This window comes from Neomonachus schauinslandi, chromosome 5 (genome assembly GCF_002201575.2).
Source record: "Neomonachus schauinslandi chromosome 5, ASM220157v2, whole genome shotgun sequence".
Taxonomy (NCBI): domain Eukaryota; kingdom Metazoa; phylum Chordata; class Mammalia; order Carnivora; family Phocidae; genus Neomonachus; species Neomonachus schauinslandi.
In genome coordinates this window covers 93,204,651-93,230,315 of record NC_058407.1, presented here as the reverse complement: position 1 = coordinate 93,230,315, position 25,665 = coordinate 93,204,651, and the positions used below count along the sequence as shown (strand labels likewise).

Below are 25,665 nucleotides of genomic sequence, written 5' to 3'. Positions count from 1 at the left end.
TAGATAAAAAGAGACTATCTACCTCTTATCTATACCCAAAAGGAAACTCTGAAGTTTTCCTACATGGTCCTCCTCCAGTCCTGCATGAACGGACCAGGACTGAAGAACTTTATCTCCTTCCTCCACCTTCTCTTTGAAGGATGACCTTGGTCCACGTCTGTACTCCTGAGCAAATAGAACCTTTTGATTTTCTTTCTCATCAACTTCTCTTATTCCATCAGTTGACTCCCAACTTCTCTGGACTCTATAATCTAGATGAAAGCATGCTTCAAGAGGAAACCAGTCTGTGGTGGGAGGACCAGCTTGTTTGTGCAATGCCAGACAAACGTGATTTCTAAGATTTTCTTTGCAATGGTACTATCCACCACATCTACTGTGGGTCTTCAGGATTGGGACAGCAGAAAGGAAACCGTACTTCTCAGTCTCCAGGGTATATGGAGTGTAGAGCCTCATCTGGCATCATTTTGGGTATCTAGGGAAATGTGTAGGGGAATATCCTATTTGACCCTTTATGTCCCACTAGAAAGCTATTCTTTGTTCTCGGAGGAATCCATTCCAATAGTATATGATCACTCATAAATGTTTCTTTCCCCAAGATCTTCATAGGATGCTGTAGCTGTAGGAGAGGCTGTCCATGCTGATACCTGCCACGGCTGCATACAGTTCAGGTACCACCAACTCAGGTACTTGCAACACAGCTTTGTCGTTTGCAGTTCGAGCGGCAATTTCTAGGCGTGAGTGTAGCTCTTTAAGTGAGGGGCGGCTCTCCTCACTCCAGCGCCAGCAGGACTTCATAAGACCATACCTGAGAGGGAAACAAGAGAAACTGACTTCCTTGACAAGGCAAATGTTTGAGGAACGTTGCCTCTTCTAACACACCTTAACAACAACAACAATAAAAAACCCCGCAGTCATTCATCTACTTCTCACTGTCCTCTCCTGTTTTTCCAGAGAATAATATTCCTTCTTATCCTCTTAGTATTAAATCACTTAATATCGTCTTCTCATCAGGGCCCTTTTTATAAGAAGAACGACTGAAGATTTCTCAAACTAGAATCAGTATGACAGAACAAGTTTTTCTTTCTATTGCCCAAAACTCTCAGAAGTTAAGTGTTCTCATCCTTTAGATGTTACTAACTTGTAGCATTCCCCACCATTGCTATAAGGTATCTCCCAGTAAAAGCTACCTCGCAGCCAACAAAATAAGAAGCTTTGGAATAATATGATTCACACTAATTTTGAATAATCTAATTAATTAGATGTTTCCTTTCATTAATCCAGGTCATTGCCCTCTTTTATTATTTAGCTTCTCCAGGAAATTGCCTTAATCTAGACAAAAGTACTCACCACCTTTAAGCTGTCTTTTCTTCAATCCAGTTTACAAAGAATTAATAATGTAGTCTGTTATCGAACACTTCTTGTCATGTCTCATCCCTCTCAAGAACCTACAGTGGTTTCCCACAGTCTGCCGTGTAAAACCGACATCCTACCTGCTAGCTTCTCTGCCTCAGAGACCTTGCCTAACTGAACCCCTCTCCTCCAGCCAAGTCAATGTCTTGCTATGCCTCTGATGTGGCTGTTAACACCCAACTCTGTCTTTGCTCATGCTATGCCCGATTCCTTGAGCATCCTCTCGATGGTCGTCATGTCCTGCGGGCTTGTTTTAGATCTCAATCCTTCTATGCAGCCTTCCCTTATAAGCCTCAGCCCATGCTGAGTCTCCCACACTCTTTACTATTGTACAGTGAGACTGTGTAAAAGATGCTAATTTAATAACCCTGATAACATGTAGCAAGAACTTACTTGTTTTATAAGGCATGGTAGTGGAACTTAACATGCATTATTTTATTTTAGCCTCACAATAACGTAGAGGTATGATTATCATTATACCTATTTTCAGGTAAGTAAACAATGTTCAGTAAAGTAACAGGACTAGGAGTGGACATGTGTTTTTTTGACCCTGTGATGTGAGTCTGAGCTTTTAATCCTTCTTTTATGTTGCCTCCCACTTTAAGTTGATTTTCAGGTTGTTTTAGATATCTCCTCACCCAAATATTAAATTCTTCAAGATTGTATACTTTATTGCTTAAGTGTCTCCCCTCCCCCAAAATAAAGGACAGATTTTTACACATAGAAAAAGCATATAAGAAATATTTTTCAACAATCATTCCAGTATACCCAGGCAGTATTATTATATTATATACATGCATGTGTGTGAGTGTGTATATATATAAATGTATATAGTTATGATATTTAACATTTATAATCTGCTTGATACAGTAACTTTATTGGTGGGGAGCTAGGGTGATGGAAATTTACCCTTTTAATGCTGAAAAATTTATAAAATAGCAATAATTTTATCAGAAATGTATATTAATATATTCTCCCCTGACTTCTTATAAATATTTTAACTTCTTATATTCTATAACAATCCCTTTTTGTAATTTATAGGTTATAAAATTCTGTGTATAATTTTTAATTTTTCCATTTTCTGCCTCTGCACTGGCTCATTAGCTGTCCCCTTCTGCTGACATTATTGGATACTCCTCCTATCTTTCTAATTTCTTTCTACCCCCTTCTGGTTGGCTTCTAATTTGCTCAGACCTGGAAAAATAGTCAATATTTTTTAAAAGTTAAATACTAAATAAGAGCCAGTGAGTAACTCTAGAGCAATGGAGGGATGCCTGGGTGGCTCAGTCAGTTAAACATCTGCCTTCGGCTCAGGTCAAGATCCCAGAGTCCTGGGATCGAGTCCCACGTCGGGCTTTCTGCTCAGCGGAGAGCCTGCTTCTCCCTCTGCCTGCCACTCCCCATGCTTGTGCTCTCTCTCTCTGACAGATAAATAAAATCTTAAAAAAAAAAAAAACTCTAGAGCAATGGATTTTTATGGCAACGATATTAGAACTGAGGCTGGCAGTCTCTGACTGATACTGACATTTAGACAAGCAAAACACTACTGTATTTACATTGGATTGTTCCACTTCCTACCTATTTTAGAAGCTTCTGGAAGAACTAAACTTTATCAACTTAGATTCCTAATACAGTTTTCAGTTGTTGCCTCAACACTGAGTGTTTTTGTGTGTATACACACACATATACATACATACATACATATGTAAGTATATATGATATATGAGCAGATGTATTTTACTGCATAGGTGTGTCTAAGGCTGTGTATTAGCATATAAGGGACAGCTAGGGATTATCTGAGCCACTTTAAAAGGGCACGGTTGATGGGGATCAAAAAGAGGTTGCAATGAGAGAAGAGTAGACCCTAAAAACCGCTTACATGGTATGTTTGCAGCTACTGGGTCTCTTCATTATTTTCCTTCTTTGGAGATGTTGTAGGATGCTGGTAGGAGGGACTTCAGGATATGGTGGTGCCCCTGTTGGTATGAAAAAAATGAGAGTAGCAAGGGAATATTAGGTCCTCTAGAATATGAACTATAACATGACTCTACATCCACCTGGGCTAACTGCCTGCAAAAGGTAGAGCCAAAGGAAAAATGCTAGATACGATATAGTTGCTCCCTGGTGATCAAGTAAGAATATAGCTTAGAGAGTTTTGGAGTAAAAAAAAGGTGTTTGGGAGGAAAAAAACTGATAATTTAGGAAAATGTTGAGTTTTTACAAAAGTAACAGAGCAAAGTGAGAAATGAGACCTGCCCTCCACTCCCCAAACATGGGAAAGTACTGTATTTTCGCTCTCAGATAGGTTTATAAATCTAAGGACAACGTATTTATGTTTATACAAAATCATTCTTGGAATTATTCTTTGGATTTTAAAACCTCTTTTGGAATTAGTAAAGTGTTGAGGGAAAAAAAGAAAAAGAAAGCAAAAAAAAAAAAGTTAAAAGGAGGAGAGGGATTTCATATCAGCCCAGTTCAAACCTCAGAGATCATACTGAAACCTCTTCCCATAGCATATGCCATCTCCCGCCCAAATAAACATACTTGTATATTTGCATACAGGTACTACTTTAGGGACCCTCCTTACCTAGAGTCACCATCTCATAAAGCAGGATCCCAAAGGACCAGCTGTGAAAGAAACAAAGTCATTTACTTAATTTATATTTCTGCCTTTCCTAAAGAGAGCTCACTTAAATTATCAGGGGCCTTCAGTAAGAACCCTATAAAGGCAATGAAGGGGAATTAAAGGTGTCTCATAACATAAGCAAAGTAATTAGAAAGCATTAGAAAGCATTTCTGTTCAATCCCCTTCAAGTCTAATCTCTTTGCAGACTGGATTTATGTCTCCTTTCTTCTATATTTCACATTAATAGATGTTTACTATCATTTGCTGAATTGTGTGTATGTGTGTTTATGGAAACACACAAACACATCTACCCAAACATAAAGAAATTACCTTCCGCATCTTTTTCATCCTTTCCATTCATTCCTGCCGAAATTCTAGCCTTTAGTAACTTAGCACAAGTCTCAGGGAGGTTTATCATTTATCTACTATTTCCTCAATAGATCTAACTGCCCAAACCTAGGAAAAATATTAACAAAACAAGCTTTACATATAATGAGAATAGATATTTGCCACAGCAATATGATTTAAGACATGTTAATTTCACTATTCTATAAATCACATTAAACGAGCAGTATTTCCCAGTTAAGCTTATTACTCCCAGACCTCTACTGAAAAGCAGATGTCAGTGAGGCAGCAATGGAAATCTCTTAATTGACTCACCGTATTAACTGATGTTCTAAATTTCCTCTGCTGCTCATGACATTAATACTAGTAAGATATTATATGTTACATCTATGTGCTTCGCCAAGCTGCTGAATTATATGGTTACCGAAAGTCAATTGTGATTCTTTCCAGTACTGTTTATACCATCAGATGCATCAATGCAATTATGTAATCAATTAAATATAAATGCAAAAAAGTATTAGCTCCTGAAAACTAGGTTGAATGCTTTGAAAGTATTCTATAAAGATACACTGCTAAAAAGAAAGCGTTGTCAAATTGTGTGGGTGAGCCCAACAGTAGGAAATTGGAAAAAATAATAATAAACGTCTGCAGTCAAATTGCTTCACCGTTTTTTTTCAGATTTCTCACTCAAAATCATCCCAAGCTGAAACTCAAAACTAATGTGTTATGGATGCTATTTATACAAGAAATACAGTGTATAACTTCACTTAGCAGGTCAGTGCTCATAAAAAAGGCTTTGGCCCTCCCCCAAAAGATCAATCAATAAATGTACATTTATATGTTTTAAGTCAAAGTAAATTATTCAAAGTATGTATATTTCTTTTTATTCTAATAATTCCTGGTTTAACTGAATTTTTGATTAAGTGGACCCACCTCCTTCAGATAAAAGGGAATCTACTAGATTAAGTCCTTGGATATTGGTATGAATAATCCTTTCACTTTTCTCTTTTCTGATTAAGGCTGCTAATCTAATACAGAAGGAATACTTTAAAAGGCACTAAAAAGGATTGCAGCCAGATGTCAAATATGAGCTCTGTCACAAAACACACATTTCTCCTGGAGAGTCTGTCTGACTTCTAAGTAGAGATTTCACATGTAGACATAATTGACAACAGATACAGTCATGGTCAGGAACTGGGGGGCATCTAGGTCAAGAAGGGAAGAAGTCCAAAGGGCAGGAACAAACCGTACATGTCTCCTCTGATGCCAGCTTGTCTCAGCAGAAGCCGTTCTGGGGCGAGCCACTTGAGAGGTACGTTGTGAGTAGCCGGGATGGCCCCTCGGGCATGGACTTCGTAAGCTAGGCCCAGTCCACAGAGCTTAGCAGTAAGATCACTTTGGATCAGGATATTCCTAGCTGCCACATCCCCATGGAACAGATGCTTATCCTGGAGAAATTCCTGTAAGCACAAGATCAAAGATGGATCAGCTGTCTGAGTTCATGGCTCGAGTCACAGACAAGAAGAAGCAGTCCTAGGAATCCTCAAAAAGACAAGGACATTTTCTTTTTTTTTCTTTTCTTTTTTTTTTTTTTTTAAAGATTTTATTTATTTATTTGAGACAGAGAGAATGAGAGACAGAGAGCATGAGAGGGAGGAAGGTCAGAGGGAGAAGCAGACTCCCCGCCGAGCAGGGAGCCCGATGCGGGACTCGATCCCGGGACTCCAGGATCATGACCCGAGCCGAAGGCAGTGGCTTAACCGACTGAGCCACCCAGGCGCCCCAAGGACATTTTCAACTCTGAACAAGTCTCACTGATAATGACATATCACTTCCAAGTCACCATAATGAATCAGACATTTTTGCATTATGTTTAGGATTACCAAACTGAGCAAATAATCCAAACAGCATTAATACTGGGTTTGGAAAGTATGATCACGCATTCTGTGTCAAGCTCTGACCCCTGCCTGAATTTACATTTCTCTCAGATAGGATCCAGCTACACCCTGGAAAAGGAAGCAGGTTTCAAGTTTCTAGCAGCAGTCCCCCAAACAAGGTAATATATACATAGTGAAATTGAGTGCCATAATAATGAATTTACACAGAGCTTTATATCATCTCATTTTGTCCCTAAAATAACTAGGTCAGATAAATCTAAATGATTACATTAGGTCACACAGTTTGGAGTGGTAGTGACCAGAACCAGGTATTCTAATTCATAGGAATTAGAATTACAAATTCTTTTTTTTTTAAGATTTTTTTATTTATTTATTCATGAGAGACAGAGAGAGAGAGAGAGAGAGAGGCAGAGGGAGAAGCAGGCTCCCAAGGAGCAGGGAGCCTGATGCGGGACTCGATCCCAGGACCCTGAGATCATGACCTGAGCCGAAGGCAGACGCTTAACCAACCATCTGAGCCACCCAGGCGCCCAGAATTACAAATTCTAATAATTCTCAAGCCAGCCTACAAATCAGAATTGCCTGAGAGCTTTTTAAAAACTTATGATTTTTGCCCCAGCTTTACTTAACCAAAATCTAGGGAGAAGAACCTAGTAATCTCTATTTTTAAGAAGTATCACAATGATTCTAGCACAACCAACAAAGCATTTGAAAACCATTGCGCCTGGATGACAATGATTTGCTGCAATCATTCCCCCAACATCAGGCTATTCAAGGCATAAGAAGTTGAAAAGCTATACATGACCAAAGAGCTAGAGATTGAGGTCTGTGATTGCTAAATAAGAATGACAAAAAAAAAGGGGGGGGGGCGTTTAAGATGGTCATTTCCAGTCACTGATGATGAAGGAAACAGTAACTAGCAGCTTTCTGTCCCTGGTGAGGTGAGGTTTTAAACAAAGAAATTATACTATCATGAGAAGAATAAAGAATGTAGTGACTTTGAGGTTGTCTAAGTAAGAAAAAAAAAAAAATAGTATGACAATGCCTTGTAACTGGTAACCCAGAGCCCTGATCAATGCATCTCTGTGGGGCACCACTGCAATTGTGGTTCACAATACAAGGTAGGCTGTATCCTGACACCCTAACTTTATCAAGGGAGCATACCAACTAGGACCTCCAAACACTGTAGATAATACTCATTTCTACGACATGCTCTCGCCTTGTGCCCCATGGGAACTTCGGCTGTAACTACTGCTCCTTTTCACCTCACTGCTTCTTTTCTAAGCTTTCCCAGATTCCATTTAGATCCCTAGTACATTTCACACCTCAAGGAGGCAAGATATATCAAATACTTAAAATAGTATCTTCACAGAGCCTGATTTTCTATATAGCAAATGCTAATTTTAAGTAAAGTTATCTAAATAACTTCATAGAAATTGTCATCTAAATTTCTTGACTAATTCTGGTAAAGGTACATTTTTTTTTCTCTTAAACCCTCTTAAACCCTTTTTTTCTCTTACCTCTTTATTTAAGTTGGTTTAAAATGAAGGAATGATCTCACTGTTGCCCTTTATTTCTTTTTTTCCGTGTTCCTTATTCTTTTTAAAGTATATGTATTTCCTATCACATTCAGTATCAAAGCAAGTCTCCAGTGAAATGTGTTCTGAACTCGTCTTTCTTGTTTTTCAGGCATAAAATTGTGCACTTCCATCTAGCTCTGCAGCCTTTCACCCACTTGGTTTCTCTTCCCGTGTCTCCTCCCAACTCGCTCGCTATTTGCCATTTTACATCTCTTAATATTAGTGTATATGGGGAAGTAAGAGTGTCAAGCATATAACTCTTGGCCCTGGTTTTTGACCTTTAAGACTGAGAAACCTTTTAAAATCCTTCCTGTTCCGGGGCGCCTGGGTGGCTCAGTCGTTAAGCGTCTGTCTTCGGCTCAGGTCATGATCCCAGGGTCCTGGGATCGAGCCCCGCATCAGGCTCCCTGCTCAGCGGGAAGCCTGCTTCTCCCTCTCCCACTCCCCCTGCTTGTGTTCCCTCTCTCGCTGTGTCTCTCTCTGTCAAATAAATAAATAAAATCTTTAAAAATAATAATAATAAAATAAAATAAAATCCTTCCTGTTCCTTCTACAAACCCTAAGTTGACGACTTTCTGCCTAGAATTACCAATCCTGTGTATATTATCTAAATAATTTCATAAAGAAAGAACTGAAAACAATTTATCAGTGCTTGAGTTTCTGACCCTTAACTTCCATCTGATTTTCTTTATAATCTATACCCCATTTGGAAATATAAATATGAGAAATATGATGTCAAATATCAGACTAACAAGAAAAATCCATACCATCTGTTGTCATTTTTCCCAGACTTACCAAAGCCAGGAGGACCTGCCTCCCGATGTGATATACTTGTTTTTCTGTGAGATCATAGAGAAGGCCATCCATGGTCATCACATCCTAAAGAGCCAAAGAAAAAACATGATATCAAAATGACATGAACAGATCTAAAAAATAAAATAGGGGCAGAGATATTCTCTGCAGATATCAAGGCAAAGATACAAAAACATAGGGATGAAGATTCAAGGAGAGGCTAATATGAGAGATTCTCAGATATGCAAAGAAGTACAATGATAGATTGACCTAAAAAAAAAATAAAGAATGTAGATAAATAACAGAATGAAGGAAGAACAGAATAGCAGGTAGGAAAGACAGATATCATAAGACTATCCCCTGGATAAAGCAACAATTTTCCTGGGGCACTATGTGTGTGTGATTAATTAAGCACATTAACTCAACACATTATTGAATGACTACTATGTGCCAGGTTCCATCTTAGGAACTCAGAACACAAGAGTGAGCAAAATAAACATGTCTGCTGCCTTCTGGAACTTAAAGTGTGACATGAGAATCAAATAATCATACATAAATATATGGTTACATATCTATAAGCTCCATGAAGGAGATGAAAAAGAGAGCATATGATGGTGACAAAAAAAGATCTGAAGGATGGGTGGACAATGACTATGCAAAAAAAAAGGAAAGGGAGAAGTTTGGTGTAATGAGAGAAGCATGTGTAAATGGTCTAAAACAGAGAAGCATAATCATTTTAAAAAATAGAATAGCGAAGTTAGAGCAGAGAACAAGTTACAGATGAATAAATAACCTCTTACAAAGGCTTAAATGCCTAAAGACTTGCACATTGTCCCATTTGCACCACTGGATGTAAGGCATTAACAGGGTCCCTTTATCATACACATTTAGCGGTAATCAGTCTTTTGAGGAGGCTTGATTAATATTGAACTTGTTCATTGGTAAGTGAGGAACTAACTAGGGAAACATGCAGTACTTCAGAAAGAGGAATATGTAGAGAAGCAGAAAAACTGCAAGCAAGAGGACTTGCACTTTAGCCTGGAAATTTCTACACATTTACATTTTTTTAAATATGAATTTGAAGTACAAAAACTTTCAAGCTGAATGTCTCCTCGTCAACCCTGGCATACTAGAGGGATGTTACGGAATAGAAGACACATTTAAGGCTAACAGCGATAAAATTACAGTCAATACTAACAATAGTTTTTACATGCATAATTTCTGTTAATTTTAATAATAACTTATTATTATTCCCATTGTAAAGATGCTGAAAATTCAGGCTCAGAGGGATGACTTGCCCAAAGTCACACAGCTCGTAGGATATAAAGCCGAGAGTTCATGCCCTAAATCTGCACTGCCCACTATGATAGCCATTAGCCACATGTGGCTGTTGAGAAGTTTATTATTTAAAACTAAATAAAATTTTAAAAATTCCATTTCCCAGTCACATCAGCCACATTTCAAGTGCTCCATAGCCGCACGTGATTAGTGGCTACCATTTTGAACAGAGCAGATAGAGAATTTTTCTGCCATCATAAAAAGTTCTATGGGATGGTGATGCTCAATCATTAGTATGTTCCTATAATGTCTCTCTGCTTTGTCGTTTGCCAGGCTATTTGACATGTGACCAGCTAATGAGCCAGGTCAAGCCTTTCCTTCCTAATGCCTCTGCCCTGCTGCTCACCCGCCGACAGGTCCAGAGAAAGCTGAGCAGGTCCCCTTGGGCCACATCCTCCAGCAGCATATAGAGCGGCAGCTCCTCTGTGCAGCAGCCTTGCAGCTGCACCAGGTTCTCGTGCTTCCCCAGGTGCTGATAGAACTGGATTCGCCCTAAGAAATCCTGCACCTCGTGGAGGCCAGCCGGTTCTGTGGAGGACAGATGAACCATGGGAAGCAGTCAGAACATCACCAGTAAAATGGGAGCTATGAGGGAGGAAGCAACCTCAGATGGTAATTTTCAAGACTCCAAAGGAGATTAAGTATAGACAGAAAGTAAAGAGAAAGGGAACTAATTAGAAGATAATTCTCAGAGTCACTGATTTTTTTCTTGTCAAAACAAACAGAGAATCATAGGCCTTAGAACTGGATAGACTCTCATTTGCCTAAATAGACAAGTGCTCACATTCAAATATTATCACTGCCTAGGCCTTTTGATTAGTATTCGTGCTTATCCTATCCTTGTTCTGTTTTATGTATCTGCTACTACTGGTCCATATAAAGAGAAAAAAAGAAAAGAGGAAGGAAGGAAGGAAGGAAGGAAAGAAGGAAGGAAGGAAAGAAAGAAGGAAGGAAGGAAAGAAAGGAAAGAGGAAGAAAGAAAGAAAACAATATTAGGGAAAGTGATAGTGCAGACAAATGAAGGAACAACCTCAAAATCCACATGCACTAATATCCAGTATGAAAAAATCAGTTCTAGCAACCTCAACAGGCAACACTGAGCTAGGGAAAAACCCCCAAAAAAACATTTCTGTCTGAAGTTTTCACTTTCTATCCCCTTCTTACTCTGCTCACAATTGTGATCACAGCTATTTGTTGATTAACATCTTAATGTCTATAAGCTTGTTAGCATTCATGGCTGGGGGCTCACAATGGAAAAGTAAAAAAGGGAAAGGGAACTCAAACACTTCTTTTACCTTTCAAAACCTTGAGGACAACACTCTTTGGCTTAGCAGGGTCCCCAGTATGCATCTTGGTTCGATAGATGGCCCCACAACTACCATTGTGGATCTCCTCCAGAACTTCAGAGAGTTGCTCCCGGGGCACTTGCAGCTTAGCCAGAGCATGAGTGGTAGTTTGTAGGAGGCTTTCCACCGATGTCTCCTTAAGTGGCACAAACACACTTCCTCCATGTCCTCCTGCCTTCCAGCTTAGGCCCCTAGATGGAGGCACAGGGGCAATGCCTAGAACAAAGAGATGATACCAATCATCTTTTCCCTATCCTAGGGACTCCAGGAAAGCAGAGCCTGGAACACACTGGCAAGGAAGTTCCTTTAGCAATTTTCTCTCTGCCCGATGTGGGGATACCTTCTGTGAACCAGCATCAATACCAACCTTGTAAAACATTTATAATAACCCTATTCCTTCTAAGACAACTCAAGATGGACCTCTGGAAAGTGGTAATGACATTTTCTTTCTACTTTTCTCAGGATTACAGTTCAGTATTAGTATGGAAACAATTAAGGAAGTTCCTGAATTGGTACTCAAACCACAGATACCTGAACCGTGGTGGTAACTACCAGTAGGGACTAATGCTTAAGTCAACAAATGGCTTTTAAAGGTGGAGGGAAGGTATGGGTAACTACTCAACTCTAAGCCGTGCCTATTCTTCCTCCCTTAAGATGTCCCCAAAGTCAAATTGCATATTTCCCAGAATCTCAGTCAAAAAAATCTTCTGGTACTTTCCCCTTTTCTTAGTCAGTTTTTCTCCACTGGAAAAGAGAAATTCATTCTTCTCATTAAACCTCCATTCATTCATTAATCTATCAGTTTATTTGGCAAATATCACATCCTGCATTCCAGGAACTGTTCTAGGTGTTGGGAATAGGCAAAGCCCAGATTCTTTTTTTTTTTTTTTTAAGATTTTATTTATTTGCAAGAGAGAGAATGAGAGACAGAGAGCATGAGAGGGGGGAGGGTCAGCGGGAGAAGCAGACTCCCTGCTGAGCAGGGAGCCCGATGTGGGACTCGATCCCGGAACTCCAGGATCATGACCTGAGCCGAAGGCAGTCGCTTAACCAACTGAGCCACCCAGGCGCCCGGCAAAGCCCAGATTCTTATGATTACTTTCTAGTGGTAGGGGAGAGGGGAAACAGATAATAACATACCAGGAGATGAGTGTTATAAAGGAAAATAGCAGAATCAGAGGCTATCCGTGATGCTATTTTATATTTCAAGGCCAGGACAGTCCTTTCTAGTAGGATGAACATTTGAGAAATGCCTGGAAGCAATTAGAGAGCAAACCATACTGGTATCAGGGAGGATATTACAGACAGAGGGAACAGGAAGAGCAGAGGTATTGAGGAAGAAGCATACTTGGCATATTTGAGGAAGAGAAATGAAGTTAGTACAGCTGGAACCATGTGGGATAATCGGAGAATCATGTGAGATGAGGCCAGAGAGGGCCGAGCACATGGAAGGTCATTGGAAGAATTTTGTCTTTTTTTATTCTAAAAAAAAATTATATTTTATTTTATTCCAAGCCGAGAATGATCAGGACTGACTTAGGCCTTAAAAGAATCATTCTGCTGTCCTGTGGAGAACCATAAAGGGACCAGGAGAGAAGTAGGGAAACCAGTTAGGAATGTATTACAACGATCTATGAGAGATGAGAGAGGCTTGAGTTTCTTCTAAAGATAGAGTTAACAGGATTTGCTAATGGATTGGATACAAAGTATGAGAGAAAGAGGAGTCAAGGACATCTGCAAGATTTTAGACTGAACACTTCATAGAAAACCAGAGGACATTTGTGAGGGAATTTCAGGACCTTTGCTGTGGGCATATTACATATGAGATGTGTATTGGATCCAAACTGCAAAGTAAGTGGTTTAATATAGGAATCTGGATTTCAAGGGGACTACAGTTAGAATAGAGAAAGGGTTTGAATCCATAAGACTGAAAATGAGACCATTAAGGGAGTGACTATAGGTTTAAAAGGAAAATAAAGTGTTTCAAGAAGGAGAAGGTGCATAATTGTTCCAAATGCTTTTGACAGGTTAAGAAGAGGATTCAATATAGCTGTTATTGGCAATCTCGGAAAGAATTGTTTTGGTGGAATGGTGGGGATAAAAGCCTTATTTTAGTATGTTCGAAAGAGAATGTGGCAAGTAGAAGTCATGAGAGTGAGTTTAGACAACTTCTCTGAGAAGTTTTTCTGGAAGTGAATTAGAAGAGAATTGGGATAATTTTTTAAATGTTTTATTTAAATTCAATTTAGTTCACATATAGTGCATTATTAATTTCAGGGGTAGAATTTGGTGATTCATCAGTTGCTCATAATACCCAGTGCTCATTACATCAAGTGCCCTCCTTAATGCCCATCACCCAATTACCATTTAGAGAGGGAATGGGGATCAGCCACTAAACAGTTTCTGATCACTGTCATGATTCTTTTTTTCTTCTCTTTACTCTTAGTTTCATGTAAGCTAATTCATTTTCATTATATGCTCACTGGTACTTCAGAACAGGATATTATCTCCTACTTAATGCTTCAAAGACTGCTATGAAGGCTACCCTTTTTCATCATATAGTCCAGGAGCACAGAGGAGGGCTGGGATCTATTACAGAGTAAATGTCATCCTTTGAGGCTGGTAACAAAGCCTTGGGCTTTACCCACTAATCTTCCTCCCCAATATGTAGACACTCACATGGCCAAATATTTGATAGTGCAGTAGGACAAAGAAGATAGAAACAGGTCACATGAAGCCTCTCTTGCCTAAGGTTGTTTCAACTAACAAGCATATACTGAGTTTCTACTCATGACTTCCTAGAGAAGAGCTCACCTCCCCTCAGCTCCACAAGAGGGGCCCCATACCTCCTCTTCCATAGCAGGGACCTCACCTTCTAGACTTGGGCTCATTGAGACTTGGGTCTTACTTTCTGTAATCTCCATTTTCCCCGGCCCTTCTCCCAGCCCCAGTTTGAGTTTTACCTTGGAGTCCAAGAGACTGTTGTTGAGCTCTTTGTTCTCTGATAAAAAGCCACAGGATGACTGCAAGAAGGATAAGGAAGGTGCCAACCAGAATGGTTGGGATGATGATGATCTCATACTGCTGCTCCCGGACAACTGGGTAGGAAATCAAGCAGGAGGAGGAGAGATTGAAGAAGAACCCCAATCTGATGTCCACACAACTTCCCCTACCCACACAGTGGGTAGTCCTTCACCCACCCTCATACGTGAAATGATCATTTCTTCCTTCTTCCCCTCCACTTCCATACAATGGCACCACTACTGGGAGCAGCTCTCTAATCAGAAAGCCCAGTGTCCCCACTTCTCAGCCTATCAAGGGTGCTCTGTGTCTCATCTCTCATTTTTCCTGCTGAGGTGAAGGATGCAGCATCTGGGTCTCTGACTGGCACTTGTCCCTCTTCAAAGACAATGACCTCGAGTGCCCATTCCTTTATGAACACCGTCTTCATTTCTACTAGAAGTCAACTCATTCTCCTAGAATCTATGCAGACCTTCGTCTCTGTCATCCTAGAATCAGAAGATAGGCATCTGTGGTGTCTGTCCTTACCGCACAGCTTGTCACTGAGACTGCATTTCAGTAGCTTTCGTGCCATGCCTCTCTCATCTCCCAGGTCACACAACTGTCCACTCCTTTGCTTGGCCCTCAGAGAATGCACAGAGCACCACTGAGAGTAATTCCCAAAGATGAAATTATTCTGAAAAAATCAAATGGAGCATACAGAGAGTTTTAAGATACCTCAAAAGATCATTAGGTATTAAGTACATCGCTACCTGGAACTTTGAGTCATCCATTCATCTCTATCCATCTACCTGATGTTCAAGTGTGAAGAACTTTGTTTTTTCCTAGTATTTTCCCCTTTTCTATTATACAAATATAGCCCTGATCTGGCCTTATCCTTTCATGCCATTGTTTCTCAAATTATTTAAAGGTTCCCCTCCTACCCAAGACCCCTGCTCCAATGCTCAAGTTCATGTTCGCAGCACTGGTCTGAGCAATTGTGGTCCAGGGGTTATATGGAAATGATCTACCTCCCCTATAATCCTAAGCAGGTTTAATATTTTTTTTCTGTGTATCACTTATTTTTTAATTGGAGCTTCCCCTGGTCACTATATATAGACAGACACAGGCATTCATTCCTACTAGTATATAGATTAAAGGGAGTATCAGAACCAAGCCATTTTCTTTTTCTCTCTCTTTAACTATATAATATATACATATATACATATATATATATTCATAAGTTACAAAAATTAAAAATAAATTAATTAATTAAATAAATAAATTAAATTAAATAAATAAAAATCTTTCTCCTACCCCATCCTTCTCCATTTATTCAGTTCCCAATTATCCTCCAAGTAAACTAGTTTCTTCCTTACTGAGCCAGAGATTCTTTAGGTACATCACTTTTAATTCTGTATGATCAGCATATATTTGAAATTACACCTCCCCAAACCTGGTCCTTTCTTTCTGAAGAGAACTTGTATATATATACAAACTTTATTTTGCCCTTGGTAAACAAAAGTCCTCCCTGGTTGTAATTAATTCTGATGGATCTGGTGGGGGGGGGCGGGGAACGGTGATTTTTTTTTCACTGTCTAGGTGATCCTAAGTATGTATCTAGTTTTGTAGTGATTTGATAACAAGGTAAAATTTTACAAATCAGAATTACAGAATACTATGTTGTACATAAGTGCTATTCACCATATTATGCGGTCTTCTATTACATGTTGTGCTTTATTATTGATACTAATAACCACAATGTGACTTATTGAGGCAGAGTCCCTTAGCGCCTGAAACACATATATAAAGAAACCTTCCAGTTCCAGCCTCACCCCCTTTTCACTATTCTTGAAGCTCCATGATTGGGAGATGAGAATTAGACAATTTTCTTACAACTCAGAAGAAAGACAGGTGTGTGGTTGGTTGACAGAAGCCCATGTATACAGAGGAGTGGCCAGGAGGAAAACTGGGGAGAGGAAAGTCACCTTCTTATCTGTGGGCTTGTACATAACAAGGGATCTATGAAGTCAATGAATTATAAGATAACAAAGTCCATCTCATCTAGTTTATAAGTCGAGAAAGCAAGGTGAAAGGGAGTTGAGAAAGTTTCCACAATTCCACAAGACCACATGGAAGGAAAGCACTGGTGCTAGGGCAAGAATCAGGGAGCCTTGAGATGGTAGAGAAGGAGAAGACCTTAAATAATAAAACATTAGCACAGTCCAGAGAATTCAAAAGCTGCTTGAAAATGTCTCACTGCCATTCTCATTCTTGTTCTCCTTTCCTCTTACTTCCTTTTCAGTGCACTATCAGATGTAATTGTGTTCATTCAGGGAGCAGCCAGTTTAACGAGTTTGGCTCTCCGGGGGAGTGTTTTGTGAGCATAATCTCTCTTTTTTTTTTTTTTTAATTTTTTTTATTCTTATGTTAATCCCCATACATTACATCTTTAGTTTTAGATGTAGTGTTCCATGATTCATTGTTTGTGCATAACACCCAGTGCTCCATGCAGAACGTGCCCTCTTATTACCCATCACCGGGCTAACCCATCCCCCCACCCCCTCCCCTCTAGAACCCTCAGTTTGTTTTTCAGAGTCCATCGAGCATAATCTCTCTTGACCACAGTGCAAATGGAAGAAGAAGTCAGTCAGCAGCCAGCTCCAGCTTGCAAGCTCTGCCCAGAAACCAAACTCCACACCCACTAATACATACCAAAGGAAGACATTTAAAGTCCTGTGTGCACATGTGTCCTCACTTAGAACTGCTCGTGGTGGGCCAAACTCAACTACAGGCACATGGCCAAACATACCCACCCACACCCAGTGACTCAAATCCATGCTTGTACCCTTGCACCTACATATCACACTTATTACAGAGCACAGTGTGGTCCTTTGGATACAGTATGACCTTCTATGCCATTTCCTGAACAAGGTTCATTTGTGTATCTTTATTTGGGCATGGATACTTTAAAGAAGCTAGGCTTACTAACAACTGGAAACCCAAAATAATAGGATGCTAGACCAAGAAAACAAACGTGTAGGGCTATGGTGAGGGCCACTCGGTAGATTGCTTTCCAGGCATTTGTACAATAAGCTCTTTCCAACTATTAGAGCTTGGCTGGAGACTTGTGGAATATACGAAATGAGTCTAGAATTTTTAAGGTGAACACACCAGGCATACCCACCCCATAGGCATGGAAGCCTACACAGGAAACCTTACCACCTTTAGAGCCCACCAAAGCGCTTATATCAGAAGATGCTCATACTCACTTGTAGCAACAATATTCCTCTCACATTGCTTTTCTCTCTGCAGTTAAATATTCAATTACCACATGACTTTGCCTGTCCACTGTGTCAACCTGAGAAAAGACATGCCTTGATGCCAGAACCTTCTAGGATGACTCTTCCTATTGCTTAGATTCTAACCTATCAGTGTTCTTGACCAACATTTCTATACAATATGACCAATACTCTACCCCTTCGATTACATCTAGACAGTTTTCTCACTGTGTTAAGACAAAAATGTAGGGGCGCCTGGCTGGCTCAGTCAGTAGAGCATGTGACTCTTGATCTTAGGGTTGTGAGTTTGAGCCCATGTTGGGTGTAGAGATTACATAAAAATAAAATCTTCAAAAAGAAAAAATGTATATTGGCTACTCCTTCTCTTACCTAGACTGTAAGGTCCTTACGTATATAAAACATTATCCCACAGTTCTCTCCTTAGTGCCATGTATTACTAGATTATTGGAAGCCATTGGAATCAAGGATCCAGTAAAGTTGGGAAATTGTTTATTTTGATAATTCCATTTAATGGTTGGAAAATATGTACACAGCTTGCCTATAGTTTACAAATACTTACATCTAACAGTGCCAAATCTCCTCAGGCAGGGTTCTAATTAAAACAATATTATTCCCTCATTTGTGGTTATCATTCCTTATTTTCTCTCTTCTCAATCACTTCTGACTTTCTGTTGGCATATTGAAAAGTTCAGCTCCCTTCTTGAATTGAGAATCTAGAGTAGGAAATAGCACAATGAAGAAGGAGATACAATAGGAAGAAAATGAGAGTGAAATGAGGGGTAAAGTTCAGCCCAAAGCTTCGCAAGATTACAGTCCGGACACCACACAAGTGAATGGTTATAACTGAAATTAAGCTAACTATAAACATAAACTCTCCAAACTCTTACACATAGGCACAACACAAGCATAACACCATGCCACATCTTTATATCTGTTTCATTATACACAAACACAGTTCTATTTGCAAGAATAACACAACTCCTACTAGCAACACTTCTGTCCAGTGAGCACAGTGTAATCTCCCAGATATAGTCAACAATTTACTCAGGAGTATCCAGAAGAAATTCTTCTTAGCAAAATACACTTACAAAGAGAACTTTAAAAATTAGATCCATTCTCCTGTATTCCATCTGCCTACGTGTTGTGAGAAATTCCTTGATTGACCTCCATATAACACCTGGTGCCGTTACCGTAAGATACGATTAAATGTTACACCAGCCTCACCCTCAACCTTACCACCTGTGTATCAACACAAGTGGGTCCGCCGGCCATGTTCTTTTTATGAAGACAAGTGGCCCATTCGCCCACATGGATGCCACATTGGGTAAGGGAGTTACTAATAGCTATGAACTATGAGGTAGAGGACTCAAAGAGTTCAGGTGAGGAGGGTAAAATATATGGAGGTAGCAGCCCCCAGACTGAGGCAGTCCACCCTCTACCTCACTCACCTTCTCTTCCCCTCCACCTTCATCCTTATCCTTGAGCTGTCTAGTAAAACAAAACAAAAACCAAAAACCATTTACTGGGATGAACATGTTAAATTGGAAATGAGATAGAAAAGAACTGCTCAGATCTATCTACAGGATTCCAAAATTACTTAAGCTTTAACATTCTGAAAAGCAAGCTGTTCTTCCTATTTTCAGCTCCAATAAACACGTTGAGCAACTACAATGTGCCAGGTATTATGCTAGGCACTTTAACATAGAGGAAACTGTGGCTCAGAAAGATTACGTTCTGAATAAGCCAGGGCTAAAAAAAAATTAAAACAGGGGCTCCTGGGTGGCTCAGTCAGTTAAATGTCTGCCTTTGGCTCAGGTCATGATCCCAGGGTCCTGGGATCCATTCCCGTATGGGGCTCCCTGCTCAGCGGGGAGCCTGCTTCTCCCTCTGCCTGTTGCTCCCCCTGGTTGTGCGCTAACCTGTGCTCTCTCTCTCTCTGCTAAATAAATAAAATCTTTAAAAAATTAAAGCATAAAAAAGCAAGTAAATGACACAGCAAGGTTTCAAACCCCAGTCTTTTAGTTACAAACCCAATATTCCTTAAACTACTTTACTACACATCTGTCACTCAAATGGACAAGACCAATAGTGTCAAGAAGGAATTATGTCAGAATCCAAAAGAATCATAGAAAGCATAATGCTGAAATCAAACTTCACCAACAAATACGACATAATTTGGGAAGGGCAGGTGAGTAGAATCTGCCTTTAAGTGTGTTCTCCAAGATCTTACAGGGGCACAGACAATGTCTGCATGTCTGTCTTCGAAATTTCTTCAGAAAATAAACGTAGCATCAGAAACTTTTCCTAGTACTCACCAGATCATGGAATCTTGGGTCATTTTCTTTGTTTGCTCATTTTCCTGGATCTGATCGCAATCCTTTTTCTACCTTCTGCTTTTGGAGGGAAAGGATCTAGTTTCCAGGACTAGCAAGCTTTCATTGTGAGCCTGAGGGTCAGAAAGGTGCTAGAACTCCCAGGAGACAGGGCACTGGCCTAAGATGTAGAATCACCGTGCAGCACCCAAGGCTCCACCTTCCTCCTGAAGTACACTTGTCAGAGGACAAAGAGTAAAGGGAAAGTACACTGAAGAGGTGACCCTCTTTCAATCCAGAAAACCTGACTAGTGTAGATAACTTGCCTTGTGCAGCGTGGTATCGCCTAGTGAGGATGAGGCAAAGAGAAGGGGAGGTTACCCAGAGGGAATCCCTTGTCCTCCTGTTCTTCTCAGATATTGAAGGATTATGGTGGTTCTGATCTTCACCCTCCCCCACCTTCCTAGAAACCCAGAGCTTGAAACGCACTTTGAAATGGTTGGAAGAGAGTCTCCTGTGGTGCCTGGGAATCCGGACCTTGTTTAAACAAAGGTCTTTTAACAGTGAGACTGAGTGTTATCAGCTTTTCTTGCTTCTTATTTTTACGTACCTATAGGAATTCCTAAAGCATGTGCTACACGGTAGAGATGAAGAAGCTTAACTTCTATCCTGGTAGCTCCCGAAAAGTTTCCTTTATAGAGGAGCAACGTGATTGCAAGACAGGCCCCCTAACATCTAGGTAAGAATTGCAGTAACACTGCACGCCCCGTCAGATTTAAATATGATTACAGAGATTACATTTTATTTCCTTTGAGGTGTTACACAAATTCAAGACATTTTATTTTTATTATAATTATCATTCTATTTCTCGTGTTCTTGATTCCATAATTCTCCACCTACCACATTCGAACCTCAAACGCCCAGAAATCGTATATGTATCTCAAATTAGATATTCTCCCACTGATTGTTTTCTCTTCCCAAGATCACTAGTGAACATCAATTTCCCCAGCCCAGAATAAGGATTCTCAATCAGGGAAAAGCCAAGGACACGCAGCTACCTCCCACCTTTAAACACAGAATAGCTTCTGATCCATCTGCGTCCCCTTTGTCCTACCTGATGGACATAACAGAAGACGCCTGCTGGGGGCTTCTCTCAAACACCTCGCTGCTACGTTGTCACTTACAATGTGTTTCCAAGGATCAGTCCCCCTCTTTGCTACTCATTCTGCTAGACTTTTCATTCAGGGGTGGTGGGGAGACTTCTGGTACTTAAAAATCTTGGAAGTTTCCCCCAAAATGAGGAGCCCCTTGTTGCTCTGCCGCTTCTCCAGCCTATCCTAGCACACTGCCCTCTTGTGGAGAGGGGAGCCACACTGAAAAGAACAGAAGGAAGACATTTTGTGAAAGATTGCAGGAACGAACACACACACACACACACACACACACACACTTTCTCATACTCTGATAAATGAGTCCCAGACCCAGGCAGGCAGAGAGACAAATGGACAGGGGATTTCACAATCAGGAAATCAGCTCAAATGCCGTTTACCTCAGTGCTATGTCATACAGGGTGTGTCCCTGTAAAGATTCTATACATAGAAGGTAATCCTAGGTAAACAGCAACAAACGCCTGGCAAGACGAAAAAGACGCTTCTGGGAACGTCATTCTGCACAGCAAGGAGCAAACAGCAGATTCCCTCATTAGGAATGGGTCAGCGTGCTTCAGAGCTGAGCAGTCTGGAAGTTGGGAGACGTGGAATCAGCACGGAGCTGGTGCTATGATAATAGAGTCAGAGGTTTGAGTTCTAGCTCTGGTTTGACAGGTGATTCATCAAGCATCCAGAGGTTTATATAACACCTGACCTTGCCATGCCTTCTCTTCCTAGTTTAGGGAGCAGGACACCTCTTTCTCTCCTGAGGGCAGTGAAGAACCACAGAGAGCAGCAAGAAATGAATCACATCGGAAAAGGGGCCGGGCAACCAGCAAGACCCCTCAACCAGCTATACCACCTTGCCTCTCAAATTCTGAAGGTTCCTTCAGACCGGCATCTTCTGACCCTTATCACGGCAGCCCCAGAAACTCTCCAGTTTCATTCCTATCCCTACCCTGCCTGTAATTTCCTATGGGATAGTGGTAAGAGAAGGAGATTTGGAGTCAGACTTCTATTTGAATCTCAGGTCCACCATTCATCATGACTGCGTATAAGTCATTCTCACTTTTCTGAGCCTCTGTTTTCCCACCTGTAAGTTAAGACAACAATATCTACCTGTCAAGGCAGTTGAAAGTTCTATAGGATACTTGATGTAAAATACCTAGTATAGTGTCAGGCCCATTACAGACAATCAATATGTAGTATTCTCTCCCTTCCTCCCTTCCTCCTTCCCTCCTTCACCTATCTCCCAGGCTGGGAGGTAGTCACATAGCTGTACCAATCAGTAAGCATCTGTAACTCCGAATAAGAAAACAAAACACCTATTATCAAGATATTTATATTTGTGGGGGCACCTGGGTGGCTCAGCTGTTAAGCATCTGCCTTCGGCTCAGGTCATGATCTCAGGGTCCTGGGATCGAGTCCCACATCGGGTTCCCTGCTCCACGGGAAGCCTGCTTCTCCCTCTACCACTCCCCCTGCTTGTGTTCCTGCTCTCACTATGTCTCTCTCTGTCCAATAAATAAATAAAATCTTTAAAAAAAAAAGATATTTATATTTGTGGATCTAACTATATTTAGCCCTGTGTGTGAAGAGGAAGTTAAAGTAATCATAAAGTTAATGTGGGTTTTAAATCTCTTCATATCAACTAGATATGTTTTGACAGTCTAAGTATTACACCTGCTAGGCAGTCTCTGAATTGGACAATCATGTTGAGGAAGGGAGATTTAAACAAGATGGATCAAAGACCGTAATGCTGTAAACTAAGGTATAAAACAGATAGAATGCTAGATAGTGATATATTATTAATTAGTTAGTTAATTAATTCACCTCCTGTCCTAAATTTCTCAACTCCTTCTAGCTGATTCCATTGATACCACCTATCTGCTGGCTACATTTTTATCCAGTTCCTGAACCAATCTTGATGGAGGCAGTAAGGAGAGCAATAGTCTCAGCTCCTTCTCCCTATTCTTCTTACCATACTCCCCAATCTGAGAAGACATAAAGTTGATCATTTTTCACAAGGGGTAACCAGTTATTCATAGTTAATACCCAAGCACTGTCAAATCTGGAGTCCTGTCCTGAACGTCTCACAGGTGCATAGGCTCTTCCTGTTCTTCCGGCTTCAATCAATTTTCTTTCATTAGATAAGAACTTCACACTATAGTCTGGTTACAAATGGAAGGGACCCCCACACATGCACCCTGATAGATACCCTGCTGGCTTGGCGCTTGAGTATGGCCATCACCTCATCCCCACTATGCTTCATGCCCACCCACACACCCCTGAAACTCTTGCCCCCACGGTTCTGCTCACATCCTATAAACCCAAGTTGCTTATTTTTGCCTACATTTGAGTCTATAACCGAACTGTCCACCTTTACCTAGAATTTACCTCCATAACCTAGTTAGTTTATCTCAAATCACTCTCAGACAAGTGACCCTGAAGCTGGTGAGAGGTAAGAAAAGTCACCCAGTGGATATAGGCAGAATGGAGATCACTCATGGTCATAAAAAGAATAGTTGTAAGGCAGTAGCAGAGCCAGAGAGTGGGGTGGTTCAGGGAATAAACAGAAAATGAGGAGAAAGTTTAGGTAGCTTTCCTAAGATGTTTAAGTATGAATGAGAGAACTAAGTTGAGAAGTTCAAGGAGGGCTCATACAGTAGAGTTGTTTGGAAACTTAGGGCTCCAGCAAGATGAGGGAAAGAACTGGTGACATCTCAACATGCGGTAATCTCTCGCTCTAAAAACAAAACAAAATTTGGGGGAAGGGGCATGTCCTAGGCCTGAATATGTTACAAGGCCTAACACACAAAATGACATTGAAAAACAGAGAGTAAGATTAATAGAACAAATAAATATCCCAGAAATAAAATACATATTTAGGAATTTAATATAAAGAAGTCAGCATGAAACAAAACAAGCAGATTCTCAAGCTTGGTTACACATTAAGAATCTTGTAGGGAACTTTCTAAAAAATACCAATCCTAGGGTTCACTGCCTCCCACCTTGGAAGAGATTGTGATGATTATGAATCCCATAATTATGATTTCACCTATCAGCATTGAAAAAAAAGGACTATTTCCCAGGAGAGACTAAATTATAGCTAAGTTGAGAACTATTGAGATTGATTATTATTATGTGGATTATGCATATTATGATTACTCGTTTGGCAAAAATAATTTCCATCCTTGCTTCATTCTTATGCAAAATTAAATTTTAGTTGTAAAAATAATTATGTGTTTTAAGAAACAAAAAATAACAGTGTAAGTTATATTGGATTGGTGAGGACTTGGTAAGTTTAAAACAGAAGCAGCAGGCCCCACGCTTAGCTCAGAGTCTACTTGCTTCTCTCCCTTCCCCTGCATGTGTGTTCTCTCTCTGTCAAATAAATAAATAAAATCTTTAAAGAGAGAGAGAGAAGACTCCTTCCAATAGGGAAAAAAAAATCACAAAGAAAGGATCAACCAATAAATAAAAACATAGATATTCTATATAACTTAGTAACATAGTAAGAAAATTACTAAAATGACAATAAATAAATGGTCATGAAAAGTGAAAAACAAAAGAAAGCCAATACACCAAACCAAAATGTTTAACAAATATGGAAGAAGGGTAATGTAAGATTAAAGATGTTTACCTTAACTAGTAATTAAATAATACACATTCAAGTAAAAACAAGATGCAAATTTTTTTGTCTATCCATATAAGAAGAAAAAAGTGAAAGAATTATGATGCTCTGAAGAACCCTATTTAAATAGCCCACTCTAACATATTAACAGGAAATCTAAATTTCTACATTTATGGAAACAAATTTGGCATGTAAGAAAAGAGCCTTAATGACATTCATAATTTTGACCCAGTAATTTCTCTCCCAGGAGTCAATTATAAAAGGATTTTTTTTTAAAGATTTTATTTTTAAGTAATCTCTACACCTAACGTGGGGCTCAAACTCACAATCCTGACACCAAGAGTCACACACACCACCAATTGAGCCAGCATCCCATAAAAGGATTTTTTTAATAAAAGATGTTTCTGAACATGTAAAAAATTTTATTATACTGTTATTTATTTCTTTTGAAAGCAGAAATAGGCATGTGCTTCAAAATAATCCCAGGACTTGAGCAATGGAATTGTGTGGAGGATATAAATGAAACACGATTGGCCATGTGTTGAAAATTGTTAAATTTGGGTTATTAATACATAGGTAGTCAACCTACCATCCTACCTATTTGCCTGCTTTTGTATATACTTGAAATTCTCTACAATAAAAAAATTAAAAGTGGAAATAAATTTTCATCAGGAAAAGTGGGATGGTTAATTTTATGCGTCAACTTGGCTAGGCCATGGTACCAATATAATTGATCAAATGTTATTCTAGATGTTTCTGTGAAGGACTTTTTTTTATGAGATTAACATCTAAGTCAGTGAACTCTGAGTAAAGCAGATTACCCTCCATAATGTGGGTATACCTCATCCAATCAGTTGACAGTCTTAATAGAAAAAGACTGACGTCCCCAGAAGAAGAGGAAATTCTGCCAGCATATTGGACTTAAACCGGGTCT

The 25,665-nt window shown here is 39.8% G+C and overlaps 1 protein-coding gene across 1 annotated transcript; it reads right to left on the bottom strand.

The window, feature by feature from the left end:
• Positions 1-572: 572 nt before the first annotated feature.
• On the bottom strand, positions 573-19,172 carry STYK1 (serine/threonine/tyrosine kinase 1). Its single transcript, XM_021690447.1, has 10 exons — positions 19,086-19,172; positions 14,885-15,032; positions 14,299-14,433; positions 11,285-11,551; positions 10,336-10,517; positions 8,655-8,738; positions 5,633-5,841; positions 3,998-4,038; positions 3,290-3,386; positions 573-805 (listed from the first exon to the last, which is right to left on the bottom strand). Exons 1-10 carry the CDS (start codon positions 19,170-19,172, stop codon positions 601-603), a joined length of 1,455 nt encoding a protein of 484 aa, XP_021546122.1. The 3' UTR covers positions 573-600.
• Between the last annotated feature and the right edge of the window lie 6,493 nt (positions 19,173-25,665).